General features: G+C 36.7%; 10 protein-coding genes across 10 annotated transcripts; 5 read left to right on the forward strand and 5 right to left on the reverse strand.

Annotated features, from left to right (window-relative positions):
- Positions 1–772: 772 nt before the first annotated feature.
- On the reverse strand, positions 773–1,177 carry B0P05DRAFT_511300 (uncharacterized protein; the record flags this gene model as incomplete). Its single annotated transcript, XM_051575611.1, has 2 exons — positions 773–895; positions 937–1,177. A coding segment is annotated over one exon (187 nt), but the record flags the coding sequence as incomplete, so codon positions are not given.
- Positions 1,178–1,668: 491 nt separating this feature from the next.
- On the forward strand, positions 1,669–3,185 carry B0P05DRAFT_597289 (uncharacterized protein; the record flags this gene model as incomplete). The annotated part of the gene is made up of 3 exons (XM_051583151.1): positions 1,669–1,852; positions 1,900–2,301; positions 2,380–3,185. 3 exons carry the CDS (start codon positions 1,669–1,671, stop codon positions 3,183–3,185), a joined length of 1,392 nt encoding a protein of 463 aa, XP_051434219.1.
- On the reverse strand, positions 3,168–4,121 carry B0P05DRAFT_544558 (uncharacterized protein). The gene is made up of 4 exons (XM_051578543.1): positions 3,882–4,121; positions 3,540–3,737; positions 3,386–3,495; positions 3,168–3,338 (listed from the first exon to the last, which is right to left on the reverse strand). The coding sequence occupies exons 1-4, from the start codon at positions 4,029–4,031 to the stop codon at positions 3,212–3,214; spliced, it is 585 nt and encodes a 194-aa protein (XP_051434220.1). The 5' UTR covers positions 4,032–4,121; the 3' UTR covers positions 3,168–3,211.
- Positions 4,122–5,641, forward strand: B0P05DRAFT_544564 (succinyl-CoA ligase subunit alpha). Its single transcript, XM_051578544.1, has 5 exons — positions 4,122–4,364; positions 4,427–4,533; positions 4,585–4,701; positions 4,785–5,217; positions 5,267–5,641. The coding sequence occupies exons 1-5, from the start codon at positions 4,319–4,321 to the stop codon at positions 5,557–5,559; spliced, it is 996 nt and encodes a 331-aa protein (XP_051434221.1). The 5' UTR covers positions 4,122–4,318; the 3' UTR covers positions 5,560–5,641.
- B0P05DRAFT_544566 (platelet-activating factor acetylhydrolase) lies at positions 5,642–7,074 on the forward strand. The gene is made up of 3 exons (XM_051578545.1): positions 5,642–6,516; positions 6,559–6,816; positions 6,856–7,074. Exons 1-3 carry the CDS (start codon positions 5,839–5,841, stop codon positions 7,027–7,029), a joined length of 1,110 nt encoding a protein of 369 aa, XP_051434222.1. The 5' UTR covers positions 5,642–5,838; the 3' UTR covers positions 7,030–7,074.
- Positions 7,075–7,086: 12 nt separating this feature from the next.
- Positions 7,087–7,718, forward strand: B0P05DRAFT_544568 (uncharacterized protein). Its single transcript, XM_051578546.1, has 4 exons — positions 7,087–7,221; positions 7,267–7,338; positions 7,395–7,499; positions 7,548–7,718. The coding sequence occupies exons 1-4, from the start codon at positions 7,132–7,134 to the stop codon at positions 7,653–7,655; spliced, it is 375 nt and encodes a 124-aa protein (XP_051434223.1). The 5' UTR covers positions 7,087–7,131; the 3' UTR covers positions 7,656–7,718.
- On the reverse strand, positions 7,681–9,139 carry B0P05DRAFT_511308 (thioredoxin-like protein). The gene is made up of 2 exons (XM_051575612.1): positions 8,343–9,139; positions 7,681–8,287 (listed from the first exon to the last, which is right to left on the reverse strand). Exons 1-2 carry the CDS (start codon positions 9,115–9,117, stop codon positions 7,728–7,730), a joined length of 1,335 nt encoding a protein of 444 aa, XP_051434224.1. The 5' UTR covers positions 9,118–9,139; the 3' UTR covers positions 7,681–7,727.
- A 177-nt stretch (positions 9,140–9,316) lies between these two features.
- B0P05DRAFT_587787 (uncharacterized protein) lies at positions 9,317–9,686 on the reverse strand (the record flags this gene model as incomplete). Its single annotated transcript, XM_051582615.1, has 2 exons — positions 9,317–9,595; positions 9,648–9,686. 2 exons carry the CDS (start codon positions 9,684–9,686, stop codon positions 9,317–9,319), a joined length of 318 nt encoding a protein of 105 aa, XP_051434225.1.
- Positions 9,656–10,265, reverse strand: B0P05DRAFT_544575 (uncharacterized protein). Its single transcript, XM_051578547.1, has one exon. The coding sequence runs from the start codon at positions 10,185–10,187 to the stop codon at positions 10,002–10,004; it is 186 nt and encodes a 61-aa protein (XP_051434226.1). The 5' UTR covers positions 10,188–10,265; the 3' UTR covers positions 9,656–10,001.
- A 4,348-nt stretch (positions 10,266–14,613) lies between these two features.
- B0P05DRAFT_544583 (uncharacterized protein) lies at positions 14,614–15,320 on the forward strand. Its single transcript, XM_051578548.1, has 5 exons — positions 14,614–14,749; positions 14,794–14,829; positions 14,880–14,888; positions 14,943–15,100; positions 15,152–15,320. Exons 1-5 carry the CDS (start codon positions 14,687–14,689, stop codon positions 15,252–15,254), a joined length of 369 nt encoding a protein of 122 aa, XP_051434227.1. The 5' UTR covers positions 14,614–14,686; the 3' UTR covers positions 15,255–15,320.
- Positions 15,321–15,745: the final 425 nt, after the last annotated feature.

A 15,745-nucleotide genomic window follows, 5' to 3' on the forward strand; every position in this document is an offset into this window, starting at 1 on the left:
CTAAGGGAGAATAGTAAAAGTAAAGACAATTGTTCTACATAACTCAATGGATAGCCAATCAAATTTAAAGTGTTTTAGTGCCTGGTAGTCAGAAAAACTGCAAGTTCTTTCAAATATAAACATTTTATTTTACCAACTTAAATTATTAGTTCAATGGCCAAGCATCTGTCAAAAGATGATCAAGAATGGTTTATTCAATGTACACAGACTTGAAGAGTAATTTTCTTATTTGCTTCATCAAGAATAAGACAAACTTTTACGATCCTAGACCTAAACAATTCAGCTGGGCTCAAAAAAGATGAGTAAAGAGGAAGACATACACCCTTATAGCCTCTAGGCACTGTTGCATGTTGGACTTCATTGACCTTGTGAATAGCAGCGTTATCCATCACAAGATGACAGCCCTACATCGCGAAACGATTGATCAGCCTTTCTACTGTTTCTCTTATGCTTTTTTGTTCCACTAGTTTTGTTTTGTACAGTTTTTGGCTTACAAAGCATGAGCTCAATAACACCCTTTTCTCATATTGCTCCAAAAATGATCATTGTAATTCTACTGTTTGAAGGCACAAGAGATAGAACAGACATGTCTTTCTTGAACCAGCCAAGGTTCCTGCGAATAGACATGTTGAAGTCTTCCTCATTGATAAGGACATAATTTTGGTCCCAATCTATGCTACTGTCATTCAGCCATGCTAACACTCTTCTTCAAAGTAATTTGAGTCTTTTTTGTTGCCATTACAGGCTTCAGCTTCTTAAAAGCCAACGAGACACAAGGAATAAGATACTTGTGAAGGCTTGACAAAGTAATTGGTCCAATCTGAGGAAGCATGTCAAGCAGTGTATCTTTTGCTTGCCAAACCACTGCTTCAGCACTTTTGGCAAAAAAAAAGGGCTGCAGAAAAACTCAGTATGACATAGCTTAAGCTCTCTTACCCTTTAATCTCGTTTTATTTGGCTTAGAAGGTGTTTCTTTGCATAAGATTTGTATTACTTGGCACATTTCAGAGCATTTCTTTTGACTATCTCTTTTATGAAATCTGTTTTTCTTGTTGAGAATCCTTGCTCAGTTACAAGGTCTAAGCGTTCTTGTATTAGCTCAGGGCCGTTGAATCTGCATGGATCTCTGCATTGTACCTGAATCTTCTTTTTCTGGAATTGATTACGCTGTTTTTGGTTCTGAGTCAAACATGCTCAAGTTCGTCTTTCTCATTTTATTGCTTTTTTGAGAGGTTTTTAGGCTTGGTCCGGGCTCTTTTCAAAATATCTTTATGTTCTTTTAATGATATCATTCCTAATTTACTGTTTCTAAAAAGTTGCTAATACTTTTCTTTTCTTTTTTTCGATATCCATAGGTTCTTACTTGAAAATCTTATTGACAATGTTGAAGTAGTGCATGAATTCGTATAGAACACTATTCGTAGTAATTACACTATCTGTAAAGTATGAAGTCCGCAAAAAAATATTCACTACCCGCAAGGTTGAATACAATAATTTTCCTTTTTTTTCTCTCTCTTTCTCCCTCTCCTCTCTCTCTCTCTCTCTCTCTCTCTCTCTCTCTTTGGTTCTTTTTCTCTTTTCTTCTCTTTGTTTCTTTAATTTTTTTCTCTCTCTCTTTCTCTTTTTTTTTACTTTTTTTTTTACTCTATTTACAAAAATCGTCTTTGAATGAACAGCACAACAACAACAACAAATAGTACGAGCGACATACCATTATTAACAGCCCCTTTTTTACATTATATACCCACATCTCCTTCTTCTCAAGAATTGGATTTTCATTTGCCTTCTCGTACTCCACTTCATGGCTTAACAATATCTGAATGGGCTGGTAGTAAATCTACTAGACATCAGTGTAAGTTTGTATATCTATAAAAAAAATAATTTAACAGTATGTCTTAGTTCATAACGATACCAATCCATTGGTGACCAATAATACAAGCAATGTCTCTATCATCCCAGCCACCACTAATACAGCAAATATTGATACAACATCTTCAGTTCATATCACCAACACGCCTTCCAATAACAAGCCTGTTGTTCTTAAAGACTCAAACGAAGATAACTGGAAAGACGTTTATCGTAACATCAAATGTATGGATCAACTGTACGATGCTTCCTTTTATTCTTGGCTCAAGTCAGAAGAAAACGTATTGGTGACAGCCATGTATTTACATCGTATTGCAAATGAATACCCTTTGGTCCGCATTATCAACGCCTTAAAATGGCTTATAAGTGATTGGCGATTAGAGAGTATTAGTACGCTAGTAAGACATGTGACCGTTGACTGGTGTGATGAAGCAGGTAAATACTCCCCCTTTCTTTGTTTTCTCTTTTCTCTTTTTTTTTAGTTCCCCTTTTAACAATGATTTCTTTTTCTAGGTGACCTACGGCGAGCACATCTTTTACGTCACCTGACGCATAGTTGGGCGACGCAATACACAACGACATTGATTACCATGGTCTTATCGTCTGCACCGTATACAGCCACCAGTAGTTTTCAAAGAGAGCGATTCTTGAGAGAATTCACAAAAGAATGGGATTTTTCAAAGTTATCTGAATTCTTCATGTATCTTCAAAGCCCAGCTAATATTGATTATAAAGTCAAATGTGTCATGTTGCAAGAAGCGGCTAGACGAGAAAGAGAAACGTTGGGCGCTAAATTAAAAAAGAAACGAGTCCAACAACCACAAGAACCCCATCATCTTCGCTTTGAATCCTCTGCTAGTGGCTCGTCTTCGATGGAAGATACATTGGATGAAGAAGTCACAAATAATTCCAGAAGACATCATCGTCGTACTTCAAGCAATGATGTCAATGATATCAAGCGTCTAAGGTTATCTACGCCTGACCTGGCAGATAATTCAGGCAGTGCTGAAAATAATGAACAACATATCTTGCTTGATCCATCCTCTGCTTCTGCTTCTGCTTCCTCCTCCTCCTCTTCTTCTTCTTCTTCTTCTTCTTCTTCTGCAATGAACCATGAATTATCCCATCTTCATTTAAATATGAATAATAGTAGCACAAGTCATTGTACAAGTCAGTCACAACAACAACAGCAACAACAGCAACAACAAGAAGTAAGAAGAAGATCAAGTTCAAATGTATCCATGGAAGACTCTATGGATATGGACTATGGTCGAAAGAGAACATCTTCTTCTTATTTTACAACAGACGAAGCTATATAACACTCTTTTATGAAATAAAAATTTGGCTAATTTGAAAAAGACAAGAAACGTTGTAAGGCAATCACTGCATAGACACAGGCACGCCATTTAAATAATAAAGACTTGTGACGTTGAATAGGCTGAATACCATAATAGGCTTGGATTTCTTTTTGACTAATACATATTGAGCATGTTATTTTCAGCAGACATACTGTAGATACCTTTCTCTTAGAGCTTCATTCTCTAGCAAAACATAGTTTTTTTGAAATATCAAGTCGGTTGTCTGTAGCTTTTGTTGCGTTAATAGTTGACTGTATTTCTCTTGTTGTTTCTGATAGGTGTCAATAGAGGTATGTCTTATCTGATATAACTCACCATTAAATTTTCCATCTTGGATCTTAGTCGGGATACAATCTGATCGGTTGTTTCCGTTTGTCGTTGAATGAAATTCTCGAGATCTTCTTTCTCACGTCTTGACTGTAATAAGTTGGTATTTGCTTCATGAAGCGAATTGATCAAACTTGTGTTCTCTATCTGTAATCGGTAGACTACACTTTTCCAATCCATATCCGTCTAATATAGATTCAAACTTAATTTTTATGTAATTCTTAACTCAAGGATACATGCTTACTAACATAAATATATATAAATGTTAGCATATGAATACACACATAAAAAAAAAAAAAAGAAAGAAATTTTAATTCACCGACACCTTGCCTGAGGATGATAAAAATCTTTGTCTTGTTGACCTATTTCATCATACAATGTTCGAGGAGGATTATCAAACTTGTCAATACAGAGTAAAGATTGTCCATCGTCACTTTTAAGAGAAGATTGAGGTAATTCTTTATTGAATACAAAGCTCATCTTCACGTGGAATAGAAAGAAGAAGAAAAAATGTATAAAAAAAAGAGGAGAAATAAGCGCCTCTTATTTTTCCTTGCTTGCTTAACACGATGGTGTGAAGCCAATCAAAACTTCACATGCAGGAAAAAACTGGGAAAGAAAAAAAATAGTGTGCTGAAAGCCCGAGTTTTCCCGGGGTGGGTTTTAATCATGATTAATTTTTTTTCGAACGTCACTTCCCCTGATTAAGAAGCCTACAACAATTCTCTTTTTCTTTTTCTTTCTTTTTTCTTTACAAAATAATAAAAATGTTCAGCACCAAGGCTTCTTCTATTTTACGTTCAACTGTTCATGGTAAAAAGAGAGAAAAAAAAGTCGAAAAACGCGAGAGTTGTAAACTTATATTGATATGTTAGTTGCTCGTCGTACTTATGCTAACAACGGTGGTTATGAATCCACCTACAAGAACTTGATGATCAACAAGGATACCAAGGTTATCTGTCAAGGTTTCACTGGTAAACAAGTAAGTTTGATCTGTTATGCTACATGTTGACTGATAAGATAACTCTTTTAGGGTACTTTCCACTCCCAACAAGCCATTGAATACGGTACCAACATGGTCGGTGGTGTTTCTCCCAAGAAGGCCGGTCAAACTCACCTTGGTCTTCCTGTTTTCGGTTCTGTTCGTGAAGTAAGTTAAAAAGAGAGAGAGAAAGAGAGAGAGAGAGAGAGAGGAGAGAGAGAGAGAGAATGTGTGCTGATCATTCTTGATAGGCTGCTGAACAAACCAAGGCTGATGCCAGTGTCATTTACGTTCCTCCTCCTGCTGCCGCTGCTGCTGTTTTGGATGCTATTGAAGCTGAAATTCCTTTGGTTGTTGCTATTACTGAAGGCATTCCTCAACACGACATGATGCGTGTTAAGCAAGCCTTGATGACTCAAAACAAGACTCGTTTGGTTGGTCCCAACTGTCCTGGTATGATCTCTGCTGAACAATGTAAGATTGGTATCATGCCTGGTTCTATCTTGAAGCGTGGTAGAATTGGTATTGTTTCTCGTTCTGGTACTTTGACCTATGAAGCTGTTCAACAAACCACAGATGTTAACCTCGGTCAAACTCTCTGTGTTGGTATTGGTGGCGATCCTTTGAATGGTACCAACTTCATTGACTGTCTCAAGGTCTTCTTGGAAGATAAGGAAACTGAAGGTAAAGAAGAAAAAAAATTTTTCTATAAGTTGCTTATGTTATGTGTTAGGTATTATCATGATTGGTGAAATCGGTGGTACTGCCGAAGAAGAAGCTGCTGAATTCTTGAAGGAATACAACTTGACCAGAGATGTTCCTAAGCCTGTTGTTTCTTTCATTGCTGGTTTGACTGCTCCTCCAGGTCGTAGAATGGGTCATGCTGGTGCTATCATTTCTGGTGGTAAGGGTGGTGCTGGTGATAAGATCAAGGCTCTTGAAAATGCCGGTGTTCGAGTCACTCCTTCTCCTGCCAAGTTGGGTACTACTTTGTTGCAAGCCATGAAGGATGCTGGTTTGGCTTAATATATATATATATATAATATCCCCTTACTCTTTTATGTTGTTTTTTTATATATTACGTAAAAATATAAGATAGACTTTTTTAAATATAAGCCGATGCATTGACTTGACGTTATGCACAATAAGGTTCTTTTATTCATCATCATGATGCCGCCGAATTTGTGCCCGTTTGTTGTTGTTGTCTTATTAGCTCATATGATTATCTCACAAGTCGGCATAATTTAGACCTATAAAAAGAGTCATTCATCTCTTCTTTCTGTCTTACAAGTTCAATGCATTGAAATGGCCATGTTATTAGCCAATTTTCCTTCTCCAAGTGGCACTTATGATGTTGGATGTCATGATCTGGAATGGGACAATAGTTGCTCTGATGCCAAGTCTGTCTTGATGCGGTTGTATTATCCAGCCAAAATCAAAAAGACAGACACAAGAGCCAACTGGATTCCAGATGCTGCTTATGCTAAAGGTAAACTAGAGATAGTGGCACATCCAAAAGGATATTCATATATTGTAGCTCTTTGTGAGATTGCTAAATTACCTGCATTTCTATCCAACTGGCTCTCTGGATTAGCGTCTATCAAAAAGACTCAATTCTATCAAGACCCAGACATGATTGACAAGACTTGCCCTGTAGTTGTGTTCTCGCATGGCTTGGGTGGCAACCGTTTGATTTATTCCTGTATATGTGCTGATTTGGCCAGTCATGGCTTTGTGGTAGCAGCTATTGAACATCGAGAAGGATCTGCGAGTCTAGCGAAAAGAGATGATGAATGGATTGCCTATGATAATGTACCACCTGAAGTATGGGGATTTCGACATCATCAATTGCGTTATCGAGTCTCAGAGATCCAACTGGCTTTGGATTGTCTAGACCATGCTTCTCTTAAGGGACGGTTTCAGCATAAACTTAATATGGATCAATTGATCATGGCAGGCCATAGTTTTGGTGGTGCAACAACCGTAAGGATAGATACGTATGACGTGGTATTGATAGCTCTATAGATTTTAATGCTCAATGAACCTCATACTCGGTTCCAATGCGGTCTTTTGTTAGATCCATGGGCACAACCCTTGATGATGATGACAGATAAACACATTCAAATCAAGCGGCCTGTGATTGCTATTTTAAGCGAACAGTTTTCTTTCTGGCCTGATAATTATGAATCTGTTCAGGAATTGATTGGCCATTCAACCTGCGCTAACAAAAGTGTCTGCCTATCTTTGAATGGAACAGAACATCAACACCAGTCTGATGTCTTGGTAAGGAAAATCAATAGCATCTTGTTACTGATAGAATAGATTGTACTCCGCTATTGGACATTATTTGACTTGAGATCCCCTTTTCAAATTGATCCTGCTAGGGCCATTGACTTGAATACAGAAGCTTCTGTTGCTTTTATTAACAAGACATTATCACACAAACGAAAAAGAAAAGTAACACCTAGAATAACCAAAAAACAAAAAATGACTTGAGCCAATCAATGATGAGAAAAATAAAAAAAAATATTTTTTTTTCAACTTGACGCGCCTCTTTTTTTTTTCTTTCTATTTCTTTCTTTCTCTTTACTATTCAAGATGGCTGACATGAACCAAGTTGCCAAGGCTTTTACTGACTTTTATTACAATACTTTTGACGCCAACAGAGCTCAGTTGGTTTCTCTTTACGTAAGATGAAAGGCAAGATGAAAAGGGTATTGATTTGTATTCTAGAGAAATGAATCCATGCTTACTTTTGAAGGACAACAATTTGCTGGTGCTTCAAACATTGCTGAAAAGTTAACTGTAAGTGTCTTTTTTTTTTTTTTGTTCGTAGAAAGTATTTCTTGACAATAGTCTAGTCTCTTCCTTTCAGCAAAGTTGTTCACAAGGTCAGCACTGTGGATGCTCAACCTGGTAACCCTTCTAGTGGTTCTATTATCGTCTCTGTGACTGGTGGTCTTTTGGTAAGTTATTATGATGATTATATATCGTGTTGACCTTGTTTCATACAGATCGATGAAGATCAAAACCCTCAATTGTTTTCTCAAACTTTCCATTTGATCCCTGAAAATGGCTCTTACTGGGTCTACAACGACATTTTCCGTTTGTGTTATGTTTAGGCATCTATCCCCCCCCCTTTTTTTTTTTATAAAAAAGAATAAAGTGTTTTTTTTATATACATATATAGATTTTTAGTTTTCAACAGAAGTAGCTGCTTTATCAAAAGCTCCCAAGATATTCTTACGAATATTGAAATCATCTAATTTAGCAGAAGAAACATCATCCGAACTAGCAATCTTGGCAAGACGAGCTCTTTCTGTTTGCAAGAAATCTTCACCGTGAGCCAAAACTTTTTCCATGACTTTGGCATAGTAGTTGGCATAACGAGAACCGATTTTCTTGGCAGCTTCAGTAGCTTCTTCATGTACCTTTTGGCGAGTACTAGCATCCTTGATGAAACGAAGAGCGTAATCATCTAATTCACGAATACGACCAGCGATGGGCTTTAAGCCACCACCCACAACGCGTTGTGTACCACAGTGTTCGTTAAGGAACTCAATAAAGGCAGCTTCTGAACGAGCACCTTCATAAGGAATAGGCTCCGTGGCACCAGCAGGGAAGAACTTGATGGTAGGGAAACCAGAAATATCAAATTCAGTACCAATGTCTTTTTCTTGATCAGCGTCAATCTTGGCAACCACACAGTTAGCTTCGTTTGCATAAGCAGAAGCCACCTTTTCCCAAATAGGAGCTAATAGCTAGGGGGTTAGTTTCAATCCACATAAATGTGTGTTCTCTGTGCTTACCAAGGTTTTTGCAGTGACCACACCAAGAGGCATAGAATTCAACGAGGACGTTCTTCTTGGGGCTAAGGGCAATTTCATGGAAGTTCTTGGAAGTCAATTCAACCACATCTGATTTAGCTGTCTTGATACGAGGAGCAATGCCTGTCTTTTCCTTGATAAAGGAAGCCAACGAGTTCAAGTCACGACCACCCTTGTATTGCTCAGCACCTTCAGGACCAGAAACACCTTGAGGAATCCATTTCAAGGTAGGGAAACCTTGAACGCCAAACCAGGCACCTGTATCGCGGTGTTTGTCAGCATCGATTTTAGCAATAATGACCTTGTCCTTTTGAGAAGCAAAGGCATCACCCAATTGAGCATACGTAGGAGCCAAGTTCTTACAATGACCACACCAAGGAGCATAGAATTCAACAAGGGCAGGTCTCGAACCATCAATGACAGACTTGAAGTTGCTGTCTGTCAAGACAACCACATTGCCATCGTATTCAACACTGGGTGCAACAGAAGGAGCTGTCTTTTGACGAATCAAGCGGAGGACATCATCGACCGAGTTAATATCTTTAAGCTGAGAAAACGCGTTGTTGATGTGTTGAGCCACATCTTCAGGTTTGGTGGATTTAAGTTGAGTGACATAATGACGGGCCTTGTCCGTATTGAATTGTTTAGCATTCTCTACAAGGTCAAAAGCGATTTGACCACCTTGATAGTAATCAAAGCCAAGGAAAGCCACATTGATAGCCGCAAGCAATAAGAAGACTCTCTTAAAAAAGGACATTGAATAAGAAAGAAAACGAAAGAAAAAAAAAAAAAAAAAGAATAGTATGCCACGTTTAATCATTTAAATAAATAATAAATTTGAATTTATATCCAATAAGATTTTGCTACAGTTAATATGTGTATGTGTGTCCCGCATACCTTGATTATTTGAGCATCTTACTGTGGGCTCCGCTTTTTTCTTTTCTTTTGCATGAATTCTAAGAAGACATTGTAGGGCTTTGATGCATCAGAACAAGTAGATGAGCAGCATCTTCATCATCAGAAGAGAGTGAAATCTTTCTTGATTGTTCTAATCGTGTTGCTGATAAGGGCATGCGTGTGGGAGATTGAATCTTTGTTGTATTGCTGTATTTGTCTATGGAAGTAAGCTTATGTTCATATAAGCTTGATTCTAGTGTCCGCAGGTCGACGTTTTCATATCCATGCTCACGTTTAAAATTAGCTAATGCTAGTCTTAATTTGAGTCTATGAATCAACTATTCAAGAAACAAGCGTATGAGAAACAAATAGCGTGTCTTTCTTTCTTACGTTGGACAAGTCTTTTTGTTCCATTGTTTGTGAGGCCATATTGACATGAAAAAATAAAATAAAATAAAATAAAAAGAGAGAGAAAAAAAAGAACAATTTAATAAATTGTGTGCGAACGAATGATTTTAAAGACTTTTCTGCCATTTTTGAACGTGGACACGAACCCTTGTTTCCAAATAAACCAATCTCTTTAATTATACGCAAACACCAATCGCATGCTTCCAAAATAAAAAAAAAAAAAAAGAGAGATAATCCATGCTTCATGAATGAGAGCAACATTCTTCTAGGCCAAAACATAAGCAGAGAGCAGCAGCACTTGTCAAGTATATCAGTGAAATGAAAAAAAAAAAAAGTTTACCATCCCCAACAACAAGCATCATTTGTCTTTTTAGGTACTGAATGAACTACTACTGTTTCAGGTGCAGGTGTTGGATGATAGAAATGGCCTAGAAAAAGATCAATCCATGGTTTGTGAATAGATAGACTTGCCTTGTCTTGAAAGTTCATTATTCTCAAGAAAGTGGTGTTGAATAGAAGCATGTCTTTGTCTTTTATCTACCACTTCTTTTTCTTTAGTCATGGCAACATGGAGACCAAAACGTCATGAGTAGAAAGAAAAGAAAAAGAGAAAAATAAATAAATAGAATAAGAATCAAAAAAAGACGGAGTTTGTAACCTTCTTCCCTTCCATTGTGAGTGGATGTTCTCCATGCATAAAACACATTCTATTTTGTAGATCATTTGGCTTTTCATTTCAATATCATTGAATGATGCATACGAATGACAACAGTTTAAAGAGAAAAAAGATTATCTTGGTTCTTGACGTGAACAAATCAAAGTATAAGGATTTCATAAAAATAGACAAACCCTTTTTAAAAGAATAGGCAAATACATAGTGTTGCGTATCCACATAAAGGAACTAAAGAGCCTGCTTATACACGCATGAACACTCTACATGTTTGCAAACCATGCTTAACAACATTCATGGTACCTTTGGAGTTGATTTGGACCAAAATAAGCGACATGCAAAAAATGGCCATTTTGACTTCCAATCCAAAGGGTACTATTCATCAAAATCCTTATTTTAACTACTTTCGATTTTCTTTGTGACGCTACAAGGCGAAAAATGAAGATATAGACAAGACTAAATACTCAAAATGTGCGCTAGAGGCACCAGCTATTGTTGAACATGTTCAATTGGCAAAAAACCTTGCAAACACTTGCATATTTACTCAGTATTTTAGCAGTCAAGCCTCTGTGTTTTCTACATCATTAGACTCAAAATCAATCTCCGCGAACGGCTATCCAGTATGTCCTATGCCTAATCTCCCCACATTTACACTAAAAGGCGCCTATGTTTCTATCGCTGCATGCTCTTTGGCGCTTAAAATAGTATATAAGGACTTTTGGAAGCTCATTTATCATATGCTTTATATACCATCTGGAGCAAAAATGCTCAGATCACAACTTAAATGCACTATTCTTTGATGCATCATTACTCGACAACCAAACTATCAGAATAGTTTATTTTTCTAGTTGAAACATGTTCTTTGGAGTCCAGAAATTGAATGGTGCCATTGGTTTGGTTGTTATGTGAAGTTTATTTTTTTGACCCAGGGAGATCCACGGAAGTTTGTGAAGATGAATGACCCAATGTAGGTCTGATCCAACCGAAATGAGGTGAGTTAGGTATAGGTGCTTCTGATAAAAAAAAAACGAGTCTACTAAGATGATAAAGACGACTTGATTTGAGCATTCCTCTCAGATCTGCATTCAAAGTTGATTGCACACTGTAATCAGTACAAAGGAGGCCCATTTCAGTGGATACTGACTATTAGAGGGTACTCTTTGTAGTATTTTTTGACGTATAAGATACACACGAACAAACTATATTATAATACATGCTATTTTTGAGGCCAAAGCGAGTAGCTTTGGATATTGCAAATGATGAATACCATACAAAAGGAGGATTGTCTATTTTAAATGCCATTTCCTTTTTATCTGGGGCACCAGATTCACACTCTAATTTGATCAGCATTCTTTTTCTGTTTGCCAATAGCTCAAACTGTATTGGTGGATCCAGGTACAGCTGTATGTGTCTGATACTGCTACTTTGTAAGCCTTGGCGGCAAACAAAATCCATGATTATGCAGCTATATGAAAAAAAGATTGATATATAAAATAGTGCTATTATTACTGTGTCAACTCAATACACTAGGAGAACATAGATGATATGTTTCTGTATTCGATCATGTAGTCTCTATACCTCTAAAGCCCTCAATAAGCCTTTAAAACAGGGGTTTAGAAAGTTAGCTGAGTATAACTGAGTCTGAATAATGGTCAGGGAACTTCTCAGAATATAAAAGCAGGTTCTCACCCTTTTTTTCTTTGCTTTCTTTTTGCAGCGTGTTTGTTTTCTGTCCTTTCAGGATAATGTACCAAACGTACTTGAGGGGGGATTTACCACCTGGGTACAAGTGCATTCTCTGTCAAGATAGTCTGCCTTTTTTTCCACTAAACGGGTCTTTGCCGAATTTGATAGAGAGTAAAACAGACGCGTGTAGAGGGTTAGCTTATAGTCCTGTCCGAGGGGTATTCCATCTTAGTTATGCGCACTGGCAGTCCAAGTCCAAATATTCCCAACGCTGGAAGGCTACTATCTTTTCTTGGCGCCTTCTTCTCACTTGTGGGGAGGGAGGGGAACCTATCGGATAGTAATAAGTTTAACCCTATTCGTGGTATCTTGGTAGTCTCATTTCTTTGTGTGTGTGGCTATTAGGGTATTGCAGCAGTCTTGGTCGTTTGCTACTGTGATAGTGCTAGAAAGCGGTAGTGAAGGTTACTGGGATTGATAGTCATTCGCCTTTTCTTTGTGAATGCCCTTTAGAGGGGCTTATTTTAGTCTGATGGCTAGAGTAGTCTTTCTAAAGTTAAGCTTCACTTTTGAAGGGGTATCTGTCTATTCGTGGCAAGCTCTATTCATTTAGGGTCGACTATCGGACAGAGTAATGGCTTTTTATATATAGTGTTCGTCCATTCATTCGTTTGAGTGGATCATCTATTGAAAATGATAGGCATTCCATTTTTTTTGATAGTGTGAATACTATATAGTGGGGGTCTGAGGGGCTTTGTGCGTACACGCACCATCTTTTTGGGAACTCAATTGAACTGGTTTAGGTCCTCGTCCTAGTTCCTGGAAACAAATACTCACAGTATTTGGCTAAAGTACCAGTTTCTTTTTTATCTTTTTATTCAATAAAGTATATATACTAGTATTTGAAATAATTGATAACGCATCTTTTCTTTTTCTTATATAATATGGAAAACAGGCTTATTGAGTGTGATTAAACCAATAGCCAAAATCAGTGGCCATAAATTTTGTAGTCAATCTTTGCTGTAACATTATTTATTGATCATAAGCAAGTATCTGCCACAAAAAGAAACAATGGTCCTCATTTTATTGGCTTAAAGACTGTCTGTGTATGACTCTTTTTAATTGTGTACTAACAGTTCTATTGAAGGGTTGTATGCAAAAGCAGAATCAAAAGAGGAAAACTGTTAAATCTCGGCTCTAGAATGACAGACACTTGTAGCAAATGTCCTCTAAGCAATGTGGATGGTTTTTTTATGCAGCAATCCCTTCTCAATTTAAGTCTTTGCTTTCGTACAATTTGACTTTTTATTCTATACCAACCATAGAGATAGCCTAAAAGACAAGTCTCAACATAAAGAAGTGCTGAGAATCAGGTGTATAAGTGTAAGTGAATGATATAGGCTTCTCTCAAGACTACATGTCATTGATTTTATTAAATCATGTTAATGATATTGTGTCTTTTAAGCTGGACGTATCTTTCACTATAGAGAAAGTGAGTAATTGAACTTGGAGTTGTAAGCATGTAATTATATGTGAGGATATGTACCATATTTGATGCTTGCACTAAGGATCATCCTTCATATATCATACATCATAAAGTTGAAGTGCATTTCCTCAACATTTTGACATCTTTCATAAGCAAGCGTTCCCTTTTTTTATCCCTCTAGATCGAGTGTTTTTTAACAGGTCATTTTACGTGGACAAGTAATGGAGCGGTACATTGCTTATTTATGTAGCAGACACAACTACTCCTGCAAATCTTCCTCTTTTTCCTCGACGTATAAAGGTACTATAAAGCCTGTTTGTACACGCATGAATACTATTAATATCTACAAACTGTATCTATTGATATGCAAGACACTTCTAGAGCTGATTTGGACCAGAAAAGATACATATTCAAAATGGTCAAAAATCGCTTTTTTTTTGTAGGGAAACTTTGTTCCTGTTTTATTTAAAGTCGCTTTGGAGGAAAGGCAATTGCTCATGAAAGTGTTTTCAGTCTCTAGTTTTGAGCTTCTTTTGGACTTTGTAGGACGAGAAATGTAGCTATCGACATGGTTGAATACTCGGAATCAGCGCTAAAACTTAGATTTATGCAGTCAATAACGTGTTTCTACAGATATCGAGCCTTAAAAAAAGACATATAGTCTCAGCAAAGACCATTATGCTTTATCCAGATGCTCAATAATAATACTGGGAGGGAATATTTCTTTACTTGAGTATGTTTTTCAGCATCCTTGGATATACTTAGTACTTTCTTAGCGTCAGTTGCTTACCACTTGCACAAGCTATATACGATACAGACCTTCAAGATAGGCTTAAACAGTCCACAATAGTGCAACAGATAACATGTTTCTTACATGAATGTAAGAGACCTTGAAATTATTACATCCGGTATTCTGTTGTAAAGAAATGTTCGAGAGGGTGAAAAAAAGGGAATAGATGGAATAATCTCCCAAAAAAGAAACTATCGCCCACAAATAAACTGACTGATAGAAACTGTAGAGCTCTCATACATCTGTATACACACAAATACAATATCCGAAAAGCGGTGTGTTACGCTACAAGTAAAATGAAGAGGATTCAAGAAGCGACGATAAAAGTTTATTTAAATCTTGGGCTTTTCTCTTCTTTTTTTTTCCCTTATTTCTTTCTTTATACAATTATGTCTGACGCAAATCATAACAATATGGGTCCTGTTTGTCCCGTTGACGACGAAGCTAGAGCTGTAAGTACATATGTGTATTTCATCCGTAACTGAGGCCATACTAGGTTTTTCACGAAGTCAAAGATCAAGTTGTTGCAAAGGTAATGTGCTTTGAAGAATAAGAGAGAGAGAAATTTATTTGATTTATTAGCTTCATGAGGTACAATGCTCCTTTTTTTTTTTGCGTTTTTATATATTTATAATATGTGTATAGCTTAAGCATGCGGATCATGTTCATGGTTTACATGAACTTGATGATTTAAAGGTTATTGAGTGTTACAAACTTGTTGAATACGCTATCGAAGAAGTTGCTTATGGATTCAACTACTTTGGCAAGGTCGACTTGGGTGATGATAAATATATTCATGTTAGGTAACTCGGTATCATGCAGCTCAGCCTTTTTTCTATAACTTTAGTTAATAGATGTCACAAGTCACACGATGGAAAGGTTGACTTTTACTCTATCCTCACTGAGGGTACTGCTATTTGGTCTCGTGAAGAACCTCTCAAATATTTTATTGACTAAATAGTAATAAATAAGAAGCGTATTTCGAATGTTATTTCAAAAGCAACTCGCAAGTAAAAAAAAAAAAAAAAAAAAAAAAAAAAAAAAAAATGCATCTTTTAGTATAAAGGTATTTCTAGACAAAGCCCCGTTTCTTTTTCAAATCATCGTATATTCTTTTGTGATATTTCAATTAGAAGCTGAGATGCATTAGACAATAAAGTAAAATTATGTACTATAACAATAAAGAAACAATATCTTTGCTACAGCGAATATGTCGTGCTGCACAAGTCATATTTTACTATTAATCTTTAATTTGATCTAAAGTAAAGTCTAGACTTTCCTTTTTTGTATGAGACATCAGGAAAAAGAGCCGATCTTTGGATAGTTTTATATCAAGCAAGGTACGATAGCAATATCAGTCATTCTTACTTGATCCAGGGTTCAAAAAGAGTGTTTTTTTAATGCTGTTGTCAACTTGCAATCCAAGAACAAGAAAGTTTATAGCTATA

This window comes from Gilbertella persicaria (assembly GCF_025201335.1).
Source record: "Gilbertella persicaria strain CBS 190.32 chromosome Unknown B0P05scaffold_23, whole genome shotgun sequence".
NCBI classification, from domain to species: domain Eukaryota; kingdom Fungi; phylum Mucoromycota; class Mucoromycetes; order Mucorales; family Choanephoraceae; genus Gilbertella; species Gilbertella persicaria.